The sequence below is a fragment of the Salminus brasiliensis genome, chromosome 11, assembly GCF_030463535.1.
Source record: "Salminus brasiliensis chromosome 11, fSalBra1.hap2, whole genome shotgun sequence".
NCBI classification, from domain to species: Eukaryota; Metazoa; Chordata; class Actinopteri; order Characiformes; family Bryconidae; genus Salminus; species Salminus brasiliensis.
Window position 1 is genome coordinate 39,732,631 of NC_132888.1, and position 13,762 is coordinate 39,746,392.

At 45.3% G+C, this 13,762-nt stretch overlaps 1 protein-coding gene across 1 annotated transcript; it reads left to right on the forward strand.

Moving 5' to 3' along the window:
• Positions 1-213: 213 nt before the first annotated feature.
• alp3 (alkaline phosphatase 3) lies at positions 214-13,307 on the forward strand. The gene is made up of 11 exons (XM_072690945.1): positions 214-292; positions 6,723-6,839; positions 7,146-7,261; positions 7,493-7,667; positions 9,118-9,290; positions 9,537-9,677; positions 10,483-10,552; positions 11,657-11,791; positions 12,465-12,656; positions 12,810-12,926; positions 13,021-13,307. Exons 1-11 carry the CDS (start codon positions 214-216, stop codon positions 13,305-13,307), a joined length of 1,602 nt encoding a protein of 533 aa, XP_072547046.1.
• The last annotated feature ends 455 nt before the right edge of the window (positions 13,308-13,762 follow it).

Consider the following 13,762-nt stretch of genomic DNA (forward strand, 5'->3'; position numbering starts at 1 on the left):
TCGGTCATTTCATGGAAATCTTCTTCAATGTCCAATAAACCAATGAGAACTTTGACCAGCATCAACAAAAGCCCACATTAATAGTATTTGTAAATGGGTTCAAGGGTCAGTCCTAATCTGGTTTGTGCCGGCTCAAAGAGCAAGATAGCTCTCTGAGCTTTTGGTTAACGGACAGACCTGGAGAGAAGTGGCATCCATTAGCTGCTGGTCATCATGGTCATCAGAAGAGTGTCCATCCTGTTCCTCCTCCTGACCACTGGGCTTGCTCCAGCTGTTCTGGCCACTGCCCCAGGTAAGTCCACATCGGTTTCTGGGACGACAACCTGGGAGAAACATCTGCCCAGGCCTTTCTGCCCATGGAATACCAGGTTTCTTGCCTCGCATATCGACTCGGATCACTCGGTGGATCGATTCACCCCCAGGTGAGGGGTTCTTCTGATGACTCTTCCATGAGGGTCCTATTGGCGCAGGAGTCGCTGCACAGTAGAACAGTGCACCACCAATCCAGAGTCTGGTCAAGCTTCCTGAAGGTCTTTGGACTTGCATATCTAGCAATCCTATAAGCACCCAGCCAACATGTTCATGTGGGGCTCGTATGGGTGGAACGTGGGCTTGGTGGCTTCCAGGTGGGCTCTAAATGGGTTTGCACTTCCCAAATGGGCACCATCGTTACCAACCCACCCAAATCTCACATGGGTTCCATCTAGGCCTGTATGCATAACCAAGATGGGTCCATGTTTAACTCCTCCTGGTCTCATCATTGACCCTGATGGGTATCCACATGTAGGGCCAACATGGAACCTGAGGACAAAACTTTGTGGACGTTGGCTTGGACGCTTTCTCCTGCTTTGTGGGCATCGGTTTCTTTAACAAATGGGATTTATTTCATTGGAAGCTGATGACTAACAGGCCTGTATGGGTCGCCCAACTGGGTTCCATCTTTGTCCCACATATGGAAGCCCACCCGTGCCAACGACGGGACCAGGAGGGGTTAAACATGGGCCCAATCTGGGTTGTACACTGCATACGGGGAGTCTAGATGGGACCCATGTAAGATTAGGGTGGGCCCAACTCTGCAAACCCACCTGGAACCCATCTGGAACCTAGCTAGCCCAAGTCCCACCCATGTGAGCCCCACATGAGCATGTTGCCTAGGAACCTATAATGATCCCTACAGGTGCTATCCAGTTAGAACTCAGGCCACTTGAACAGCAACACCTAATAGTTCTGATTTGATGCCGTGACAGTTTTCCAACCCTGTACTCTCCGGCAACCCAGCTTCGAATTCGCCAGAATTCGCCCGTTAGCTCTGCTATCTCGGCCCGCTCTCTCTCTCCTCACCTGTCTCCAGGTTTGGCGTTAGATAACATTCCACCCACTGCGGGTTTTCTCGCTGCAATCCCACCAAGCTGTCAACCAGGCCGTGGGTTGAATAGCCATAAGAAGAGTGTGTTGGCGTGGGAAGTGGGAGTGTGCTTTTCATTCGGAGTGTGTGTTGAATACGTTTCGTAACATGCTTTTTTACCCCAGCGCCTGAAGCCATGTCCTCACAGACCCAAGCAAGAATCAATTGGCGATGAATGCAATGGAGCCAATTTGCATAAAGATAGGCTGCCTACTCTCCTTTTATTTCCATTCATGTCACTTCAAATGAGGTCTATCGCGAGTGTGAAGCCTGTGCTCCTGCAGGTGCACACAGTGGCGAGCTGTGACGGCTGGAGCTCGGCCTTCAAATGTCACAAAACGTAGCAAAAAAACCCTCAAAAACCAGAAAAACAAACCCACCTCTACGATAACGATCATTTCTTCTAGCGCTTCTATGGCAATTCCACTAGTACATTAGCGTTAAGCTAACGCTGATGCACATTAGCATTTTTTTTGGTGGTTTTAGGTAAAACATGGGTAGCTGAAGCTTGTAAAAGACCCCCCCATGCTTTATAAAGCTTATATAAAAGCTTATAATATAGATATTAGCACTCGTGGCTATTTCATCGATCTTCAGGCAAGCCGTCCACTGTGCGATGGTAACAATGGGAAAAGTTTGCCTTGCATGGCTCGAAACTCACTTAAGGCATATGCTAAGTCTCCTAATTAATTATGGGTGTGTTTTTTTGGGGGCGTAACGTGCAATAATAAACCACTCAGAGTGTTGCTCACCTACCCTTTAAGAGCCAGGTGCGGTCAGACTGACCTTGGCGGATTGCTATTTCGGTGGTGTAAAGAGTGGGGGGGGGGGAGGGGGGTGCTGTACGAGTGCCGGGCTGCACGTGCCTGTGTTGACAATGCACTGCCAAGCTAGCAACGAACGTCTGGCTGTTGACGAACGTCCACAGCCAGACGATAGGTCCCTTGTACAGTGACCCTTTGGTTTTGTTTGGTTCTTTTGCTAAGCATGTGACCCCACCTCCAGCTGAAATGGAGATTATGATTGGTTTGATTGTCTAAGATATTCGTTTGGTTCATTCTGTCCTTAAATTTGCCCCGCCCCCCCAACACACAGCTGAAACAGAGAATTTGCCCCCTCCCCTCCCTCAGCTGACATGGCTAATTGGATTGGTTCTACTGTGGAATTTGACCCATCCCACACTGGTTCTGTCGTCTGAGTACTTGTGTTGAACAGTGTTGGGTCAAATCCCTGCTCACCTACTTGGTTCTGGGGGCCAAGCACCTTTGGCCTTCTGAGCCTTTGGTTTCTGAGCATTACTAGAACAGAACCTTGTTGTTCCTAGAACTACACCTCCAAAACCAAGTAGCATTTGATTTGTAAGGGTGTATTTGAGATTTGGGACCGGTGTCCACAGTCACTGGGCCGATGTGGGACACGACCCAGCACCCAGGGCCCCAGGGCAACTGTACTTTGCCTCCAGGATTGGATTAAAGCCCTGAAATAGCTCCCGAAATGGCCAGATTGCAGAGATTTCATCCAATCCAGAGGCCAAAATCCGATTTGAAGACTTCCGAGCAATGGACGCGGAGATGGATGAAGACAGGCATTGCCAGCGTTGTGCTCAGCTCTTCGTTCCTCAGCTTGGGGGGTGGGCGGGGAGGGGGGGGGGGGGTGATGGCAGAGCAAGCTTATTAGCAGGAACTCATTAGGCTGGACTCGGCAGAGAGAAATTAGACCCAGTTTCTAAGGCTGACCTTGAAAATCAGATTTAGACAGATTACTGCATTGTACTGTGATTACTGTATTACTGCGATTACCGAGAGTGAGCTCTCCAGCTTCAGTCCACGCATGGATCACACCCAAATATCTCAAGATACGTGAGATATGCAGTACAGCACTGTGTGTGTTTACCTGTAAACAAAGCATTAGAATAAACACAAACAAGCAAACATGCAGGAAGTGGTCAGAATGTCTCACACACATAAAATCATCTTTTATTTATATATACTTTTATTTTTTTATTATTATTATTTTTTAAATTATGGATCAAATTCATTACAGATCATTTTAATTGTGAATATTTATTTTATATTTAAAAAATAGTACTCTGGAAATTAATCTTATATATTATATACATTAATACTGGAAATTCCTTTATTACAACATTGTTCTGGATATTCTTTCATTAGAACTTCATTACGGACGTTAATCTTAAAATAAATCAAACTTTATAACTTAATTTCAGATATTTCATTTCATTCTGGATGTTAACTAAGAGTAATTGCATTTATTATAACTCATTTCTGGATATTAACCTTATTTTAACGTTTTCTGGACATTGACTATTACAACTTCTTACTAGAAACAAAATTTATTATAACTTTATTCTGGATATTCTTTGATTATAACTTTATTGTAGATGTTAACATTATTATAATGTAATTCTGGATATTAACTTCATTAAAACTTTCTTCTGGATATTGGTTTCTTAGAAATCCACCCTGGATAATAACTATTAGAAATTAATTCTGGATATTATATATACATATTATTAAAACCTTGTTCATTTGGGATATTACTTTTATTATAAACTTCATTCTGGTTTTTAACGTTTTTAGAAATTTATTCTGGATATTAACTTTATTATGAGGGAATTCTTTATATTTTGTTTTTGCAGAAATTCATTCTGGATATTAACTTTATTATAAGGGAATTCTTTATATTTTGTTTTTGCAGAAATTCATTCTGGATATTAACTTTATTATAAGGGAATTCTTTATATTTTGTTTTTGCAGAAATTCATTCTGGATATTAACTTTATTATAAGGGAATTCTTTATATTTTGTTTTTGCAGAAATTCATTCTGGATATTAACTTTATTATGAGGGAATTCTTTATATTCTTTTATTAAAAATTCATTTGGGATATTATATTTATCAAACCTTCATTCTGAATATTCTCATATTAGAAATTCTTTCTAGTTACTAACTTTATTTTAACTTCATTCATGATATGCTTTTATTACAACTTTATTCTGGATATTTTATTAATATTCATATTTTAGTCTGGGTATAATTTATATATATATATATACACACACACACACACACATTTTCATTTCATGATATGTTAGACTAATAGAAATTGTCCAAACTTTAACTTCCATTAAAAGTTAGGAGTGTTTTCTCTTCTGTAAACTGTCAGATTTCTTTGTGAATTCCCCGCAGTCAGTTCTTTCGAGCCGGAGGATTCCTGTACTTTTCAGTAGGCGTGGGTTTGAGTGTGTTTTAGGATTCCCAGGCTCTCTCGACTGCAGTGAGTCGGCTGGAGTGTAATAGAAGTTATATAAGTGGCACATTTTCTTTGTTCCCTTCAGGGCGTGGAAAGAAACAGCAGAGCAATAACACATATTTAGTCAAAGGAATATGGTTGCACAAGTGTGTGTGTGTGTGTGTGTGTGTTTGTTTGTATTTTGATATGAGCGAGACGAAAGCCTACGCTAATGAACGCACACACTCCAGCACTCCAGCGACATCCGCAGTCCAGTGGGTTTTTAATCTTCCTCTTTCTGATGATTCCTCTTCTCCCGCACGGCCTCCCTCAGCTCCCGTCGATGCAGCAGATTATGTAAGAACACTGAAAATGTATGTCTATAAGCAAAACATCAAATACATTTCTTAAGGGTTTTGCAGAACACAAGTACATTACCATCTCAGCTTGGGCCTGGATCAAACGCGCCGCTGCTCGCTCTCTCTGGCGGCTTCAGGGCTGGGCTGCTAGAGGTGGAGGGTGGAGGGTGTTGGGGGAAGCACAGTGGTGAATACTGAAATACAGAACACTTCAGTAAGCATTTGTCGTAGTACTCCCGACTTCAGGAGGCATCAGGAGGTTGCTGGTTCAATGCCCAGTGATGCCGCAGCCATCCATGTCTGAGAATCTCATTCAGCATAATCGTCTGGTAGTTAGGGTTCTCCTCCAAGCATATGGGGGAGAACATTTTTGGTAGCTTCATGTGATGCGGAAGGTAGTGTTGGACCTATAATCGGGAGGTTGCTGGTTCAAAGCCAGGAATCTCAGTGAGCATAGCTGGTCTCCCTCTCCCCCATCACTCAACATGATGCTAGCCAATGTGCTTGTGTGTCCAAAAAAACAAACAACTATAGGTTGTTGGTACAACAAGTGACACGCAGTCAGACAAGATATTTGAACCCACAACGTTCTGACTGCTGGTTGACTTTTCCTATTACTAGTCTAGTCTAGTACTACTTGACATATGACTGTTTGTGACAAAAAACAAACAAAAAAAAAACGGTTTTTGAGTTTGTTGGCACAACCAGGGTATCCATTCAACCTAGGGATTTGAACCCACATCCCTGTCATTGCTGACTTTTCTTGGGACTAGGCTACTGTGTATATTATGACTGCTCATTAATGTGCATGTATGTCTATTTAAAAAACAGCAAGTGGCACCCAGTCAGTCTAGATATTTAAACCCACAACCTTCCAATTGCTGCCTGACTTTTCTTATCACTAGGCTACTGTTTGATGTATGACTGTTTATAAAATATAAAACACAAAAGTTTAGCACAACCAGGGATTCCCAGTCAGCCCTGGGATTTAAACCTGCGACCTTATGATTGCTGACTGACTTTTACCTCTTGGCTACTGTTTGATTTATGACTGTTTATGATGTGCCTGTACGTCCAGAAACAAAAATTGTGTTCACTGCACAACCAGGGCTACCCAGTCAGGCTAGGGCTTTGAACCCACAACCTTCCACTTCATTTTTCTCATCACTATGCTGCCTTTAGGATTATGATGGTTCATTGTGAGTGTGTGTATGTCCATAATAAACAAAAACTATAGTTTGTAGGCACAAGTGGCACCCAGTCAGCCTAAGGCTTTGAACCCACAACCCTCTGTTTGTTTGTTAGCTACATTTTCCGTCGCACTATGCAACCTTTTGGATTATGGTGGTTCATTGTGAGTGTGTGTATGTCCATAATAAACAAAAAACTATAGTTTGTAGGCACAAGTGGCACCCAGTCAGCATAGAAGTATGAACCTACAACCATCTGATTGCTGGCTGACTTTTCATATCCCTAGGCTATTGTTTATTTATGACTGTTTATGATGTGTGTGTGTGTGTGTGTGTGTATGTCCAGAACAACAACTAACAAAAACTAGTGTTGGCACAACCAGGGGTACCCAGTCAGCCTAGGGCTTTGAACCCACAACCCTCTGTTTGTTTGTTAGCTACATTTTTCGTCGCACTATGCAACCTTTTGGATTATGACTGTTCATAATGTTCCCATATGTTTGTTTGTTTCCTTAGTTGAAGAGGAGGACCCAGCGTTTTGGAGGGCCCAGGCTCAAGCTACACTGAAATCGTCTCTCAGCCGGAAGCTCAACACTAATGTGGCCAAAAACGTCATGCTGTTTCTGGGAGATGGTGAGACCAGACTTGCAATGCTCACCAAAGAGTTACCAAACTCAACAGTACCTGTGGCCAATCTCAGCACAACACTAATTACTGTGGCATTAGCCTCAACACATACCTATCAATTCTCTAGGCTGTTTACATACACTGTTGTCCACTAAAAGGACAAAAGTATTGAGACGCTGGAGTTCAGGGCTTGATTGTATACACCTGTGGTAATGGGGCTGAATCAATGATTAAGAGGAGGTGTGTCCCAATAATTTTGGCCATATAGTATGTGCATAGTTCATATGGGTTCATTGTGTGTTGCGGTTTCAGGGATGGGCATCACCACCATCACAGCTGCTCGTATCCTGAAAGGCCAGCTGCAGAACCACATGGGGGAAGAAACCGTCATGACCATGGATACGTTCCCTCATGTGGGCCTTGCTAAGGTAGATACTCGACTAACTGCAGCCTCAGCTTTCTGCTCTTGGCGGACAGAAGTGGAACCCGACGTGGTTCTTCTGCTGGTGTAGCTGAGGTGGTGGTGTTCATCTGAGCTACAGTAGCCTTCCTGTCGGCTCCAACCAGCCTGACCGTTCTCTGCTGACCGCTGTACGTTACTGACACCGATGTATTTGCTTTGTGTGTGTGTGTGTGTGTGTGTGTGTGTGTGTGTGTAGGTGTATTCAGTAGATTTTCAGATCCCGGACAGTGCTGCCACGGCAACGGCGTACCTGTGTGGCGTGAAGACCAACCTGAACGTGGTGGGTCTGAGCGCAGCTGCCCGAAACGGAGTGTGTCGCACAGAAAAGGGCAATGAGGTCACGTCTATTCTGCAGTGGGCTAAAGATGCAGGTACACACACACACACACACACACACACACACACTCACACACACACACACACCTGAGTTTGAAAACACTGAGTGTGGAAGAGTAAAGCCAGTGAGTTATAGAGAGGAGGAGGAAGAAGAGGAGGAGAAGGAGGCGGTGTGGCTGAGGAGCAGAGTGAATGATGGGAGAGAGAGGTTTAGAAAGAGAGAGAGAGAGAGAGAGAGAGAGAGAGGGAGGTGTGGCCGAGGGACAAGGTGAAAAATGAGAGGGGGAGAGAGAGATTAGGTGGGAGTATGAGTGAACAGAGAGAGAGAGATGGAGATGAAGATGGTGCTGAGTAGGTGGTGTTACACAACCACACACACACACACACACACACACACACACTGCTATATCTACTCATCTCTCTGTCTGTCTGTCTATATCTATACACATATAGACTGACAGACAGACAGATACCTTTCGATCCCTTCTATCTACCTACTTTTCTGTCTATCCATCTGTCTGTCTGTCTATCAATCAGTCCATCCATCTACCCACGTGTATATCTGTCTGTCCATCTACCTGTCTATCCATCTGTCTATCCGTCTGTCCATCCATCTGTCCATGTCAATCTCTCTATTTGTCTATCTATTTGTCTATCTCTCCATCTGTCTATCTGTCCATCTACCTGTCTATCCATCTGTCTGTCTGTCTGCCTATCCGTCTATTTATCTGTCCATCCATCTATCCATATGTCTGTCTGTCTATTAGTCCATCTGTCTATCTGTCTGTCTGTCTTTCTATCTGTCTATCCATCTGTCTTTCTATCTGTCTATCCATCTGTCTGTCTGTCTTCCTATCCGTCTATCTATCTGTCCATCCATCTATTCATATGTCTGTCTATCTGTCCATCTGTCCATCTATCTCTCCATCTGTCTGTATATCTGTCTGTCCATCTACGTGTCTATCTATCTGTCTGTCTGTCTGCCTATCTGTCCATCCATCTATCCATATGTCTGTCTGTCTATCTGTCCATCTGTCTGTCTATCTGTCCATCTGTCTGTCTGTCTATCCGTCTATCTATCTGTCCATCCATCTATCCATATGTCTGTCTGCCTATCCGTCTATCCATATGTCTGTCTGCCTATCCGTCTATCTGTCTGTCTGTCTGTCTATCTGTCCATCTATCTATCCATGTGTCTAACTGTCTCTCTGTCTATTAGTCTATCTATCATCATCTATCATCTGTCTATCTATCTACCTTCATACTTTTCTGTCTACCTACTTGTCTGTCTGTCTGTCTGTATATTCAGATTCCTCCTCAGGTTCACCTGGATCCCTCCTGCTTACATAGATTGTCCCAGACAGCAATCAGCAGATCTTCATCTTCATCTTCATCTTTATCTGCACTACATGAAGGGGAAGGGTGTTTGTTAGTAATGGGTGATGGGTGGTGTGTGTGTGTGTGTGTGTGTGTGTGTGTTTGTAGGTAAGTCGGTGGGTATAGTGACCACCACACGTGTCCAGCATGCCACTCCAGCAGGTGCGTATGCCCACAGCTGCAGCAGGAAGTGGTACAGTGATGCTGATATGCCAGCTGCAGCCAAACAGGCCGGCTGCACAGACATCGCCGCCCAGCTGATCAACAACACTGACATTGATGTAAGTGTGTGTGTAGAAAGTGCCAAAACATTATGACCACCTGCGAGTCCTCCATACGGTACCTAAACATCTTAGATCCATCACTCCGAGGTCCAGTTTCAAAGCTTGCGTGTTTATTGCAGGCACTTAGTACGGTGGACAGGCGTTAGCATGGGCAGCCTGACCGGCCTCTGTAACTCTGTGACTTCCATTGTTGGTAGCCCCCACAAGCCTCTGTCTTTACATTATCTGCAAATGTGTCTGTAGGTGATCATCGGCGGAGGCCGCAAATATATGACCCCCAAAGGCACAGCAGACCCAGAGTACCCCACGGATGTGAGCGCTAACGGCATAAGACAGGATGAGCGCAACCTGATAGACGAGTGGATCAACAAGAAGAAAGGAAAGGTAGAGTGGGACGTTTATGAGGCTGTATCCTCTAAACAGGTGGAATTAGGCCTCGGTTAGCTGGAACACGGCCTGTACTGTGGTGTTTTTAGCCTGCTAGCTAACTTAGCTAAGCCTAGCTAGCTGACTACCAGTCTCCTTCCTGTTCCTCCAAGCACCAGTCGCTCCACTTCGCTCCCTCAGACACCAGTTTTTATGGTCAGCGCTTGTGTCGGGGTCAGCAGCTAGTCACTCGGTGGAGCTGTAGCTGGGCTAGTTCAGCGAAGGCTAGCTAGCTTAGCAAGGGGCTACAGATCCAAAACCATGAGGACAAAGCTTTAAATTGAGCCTCCTGTTTCTCCAACAGCAGCAGCAGCTCGATCGTTAGCCGCCAGACGCTCAAGTCGATCAGATTGTTATGCTGCTACTAACTAAGCTAATGCTAACCTGCTTCTTTCGCCTGATTCAGAGCAGGTTATCAGTTCTAATGGTCAGACTGACCGGACACAACTACCACCACTACTAAGACACCCAGCAGTGACCCATGTGGGGGCTGTATGGGTGGCCCAACTGGGAACCAGAATGTTTTGTCTATGGGTTCTGAGTTAGCCCCACATTTGGATGCCCACTATGGTCCCACCAGGGTCAGTGATGGGACCAGGAGGGGTTAAACATGGGCCCGCTGCACATGTACGGCCTGCATGGGACCCATGTGGGATTAGGGTGGGGGGTTAACAAAGGGGTCTAGCCCACCTGCAACCCATGTGAGCCCCAGATGAGCGTAAATATTGACAGAATATTGACAGAATATTGGTGTTTTGCTTAGGTGGCTCATTATGTGTGGAATAAGACAGACTTTGACAGAGTGGACCCAGAGACCACAGACTACCTGATGGGTGAGTAAAGTAACAAAAGTATTAATTTAAAAAATAATAATAATTTTATTAATTATTTGGAAAATTACGTTAAAAAGTTTGAATTTCTTTAATCAGGAGATAAAAAAGTCAAAATTGTATTAACAAAATTATTATACTAAATGTTCCCAATAAATCAAAAAAAGACAAAAATAAATTGACCTCAAAATTTTCAGAAAAAAATATATATTTCCAAAAGATTCTATTAAAAAAATACATAATGAAAATAATGTTGTCAGAATTTAAAAAAATATTAACAAAATTATTATACTAAATGTTCCCAATAAATCAAAAAAATACTTAAATAAAAATAAATTTACCTCAAAATTTACCAAAATATATATATATAAAAAAATTAACTATGCATTATGAAAATAATGTTGCCAGAATTTAGATTTGTATCTTAACTTTAATCATAATTTTTTATATTGGGGGATCTGATCACTCCCAGCTTTTGGGAGCTTTTAGGTGTACTTATGTACCAAACCGCGAGATAAAAAAAAATACATATGGTTGGAAGATCTGCAAAAAATAAAATGAAGCATTGTCCATTGGAGAAACTTTGGACTGCTAGCCTCATCGCTTGGCCACGCCCACTTTCCAGAGTTTGTTTCATCCACCTTTATGTAGAATTTCCAGTCATTTGGTATCAGATGGTTTGCGGACGTATCGTCTGAAGGAGGCCACTGTGGTGTGGATGCTAATCATAAAGTCCTGTGGGGCACCACGTCCAGAGAAGAAGAGGACCTACATCTGCGGTTGAAGGTGCTACACTTAAAACATGAAGCTCTGGGGAAGCTCTGGATGCTCGTAGGCTAATGCTTAGCGGACGAACTCCAGAGCTTCAGCAGAGCTTCATTAGCGAGCCATTTCTCTCAGTGCGGAAGTTCTGGTGTTAGTGGTTTTAATAGTAGACGTGTGGACGTTTTAAACTTAGGGCCTTCGACCACAGACGCAGGTCCTCTTCTTCGGACGGTGGTGGATATAAGCTATATGGTGCTCCACAACACAGTCTTGGAAAGTAGGTGCAGTTGATGGTCCTCGCCATCTGTCCATCCTTCTCAGTTTCTTTTTTCTCCTCTCCAGCCCTGTTCGAACCTGCCGATATGAGGTATGAGGTGGAGAGAGACCCACTCATGGACCCGTCCATCACCGAGACCACCGAGAAAGCCATCCGCATCCTGCAGAAGAACCCTAAAGGCTTCTTTCTGCTGGTGGAGGGTAACTGATCAAGCAGGCAGTCAATCTTTTCATCGCTCAAAGGCAGCCGTCCGGTCAATAACTCCTTAAATCAGTCGGCGAGAGTTTGTCGAAAATCTAATTCCACAGTTCCTCCCACATCCATATCGATCGGCCAAGACATGCTGGCCGGACGTAGAGGGGTAGAGTAGCGGAGGCGTATACGCCTACAAACAGGCCTAGCTTTGTCGTGATGCAGAGATTCCTTCGAGATTCAAAGCTCGTGTGTCTATTGTAGGCACTTAGTACGGTGGACAGGCGTTAGCATGGGCAGCCTGACCGGCCTCGGTCTGTACATTATCTGCAAATGCGTCTGTAGGTGATCTATAAATGACCCCCAAAGGCAATGACTGCAGCTGCAGCCTCAGCTTTCTGGTCTTGGCTGAAACAACCGGAGCCTGACGTAGTTCCTCTGCTGTTGTAGCTCCTCCTCCTTCTCCTCTTTGGGGTTGAAGGTGGTGTTGTTCACCCTGAGATTTTCGTACCTTCCCCTTCACCATCACCCCACAGCACAGCACTCGGGTTCACACGGGTTCATGCATTGCCCCACTGCAGCCTACCTAATTGGCTGCTACGGTAACTAAGTAGGGATACAGGTCTTTCTAATAAAGTGCTCTGATTGGCTGATCTGGCAGTTGCCGTGCTGTGTTCACAGGGGGGCGTATCGATCAGGGTCACCACGCCAGCCGTGCCTCCGTGGCGCTGCACGAGACCGTTGCCATGGACAGCGCTGTTGCCCGCGCCCTGGAACTGACGGACGAGGGCGAGACGCTGACGGTCGTCACCGCTGACCACTCCCACTCGCTGTCTTTTAACGGGTACCCTTTTAGGGGGAACAGCATTCTGGGTAAGCTTGCGGGGGGGAGTGCCTGTGCTTGTTTGTGCTGCTTAAGCTCTAAAGCGTGTCTAATTGGTTGGTTGCTCTTACACACACATGCTCCTGTCTGACAGTATATATATATGTGTGTGTGTGTGTGTGTGTGTGTGTTTGATCTTGAAGGTAAATCCCCTCTCTTCGGATTGGACATGCTCCCCTACACCACTCTGATGTATGGGAATGGGCCTGGACACAAAATCGTCAACAACAAACGGCCCGACATCCGCAACGTGGACACCAGTACGATACACACACACACACACACACACACCGATGGGTCTTGAAATGCATCAGTCAGTTAGTCTCTCTCTCTCTGTCTGTCTGTCTTTCTCAGAGAGGCATGACTACGTCCAGCAGGCGGCTGTCCCCCTGGACTCTGAGACCCATGGCGGAGAGGATGTGGCGGTGCTGGCCCGAGGCCCGATGGCGCATCTCTTCCAGGGGGTGAACGAGCAGAGTTATTTGGCTCATGCCATGGCCTACGCTGCCTGCGTCGGGGACAATCAGCAGCACTGCGCTACCACTGGCGATAACAATGCGGCGGGGCCACGAAGCTCCGCCCCTCGCTTCCCTCTCACCTCTGTGCTGCTGGGGGCAGCAGTGAGCGTTCTTCTGTGCTGAGAGGGTGGGAGAGGAGAGGACAGGACGAGGACTGGACGGGCGATTCCCCGAAATCGAAGGGCGACAAACATGTCTTCTCTGATTGGATGATCCGGATCCGGGGGGGCGGAGATCATTATTTATGTAAATTAGATTTTTCCACAACCTGTTCCTTTAACCGACCCCAGCGTTAGCGTACAGCAGGTCCCGCGGATCCAGGGCTAACCGGCGGTCGGTTCCAGTGTCAGGGAGTTTATGGAAATGACTCTGATGAACACACACCAGCCGCTCATGTCATGTTCCCCTGCGTTTGATCCCTGCGGCTAATTAGGGAGCAGAGTGTGTGTGTGTGTATATATATGGGGTCGGGGGGGGGGGGGGGGGGGGGTATATAGCTTTACCTCCGCATGTCAATGAATAATGCAGCACAGTTAAAGATCAGTTATATTTAACACACTGTCAGAGATTAAGGTAGA

Excerpts from the sequence above, each read along its gene's own strand:
- alp3 (XM_072690945.1), top strand. The coding sequence starts at position 214 with ATGGTCATCAGAAGAGTGTCCATCCTGTTCCTCCTCCTGACCACTGGG. Across the intron at positions 9,678-10,482 it reads TCAACAAGAAGAAAGGAAAG|GTGGCTCATTATGTGTGGAA; the intron begins GTAGAGTGGGAC and ends TGTTTTGCTTAG. Across the intron at positions 10,553-11,656 it reads GACCACAGACTACCTGATGG|CCCTGTTCGAACCTGCCGAT; the intron begins GTGAGTAAAGTA and ends TCTCCTCTCCAG.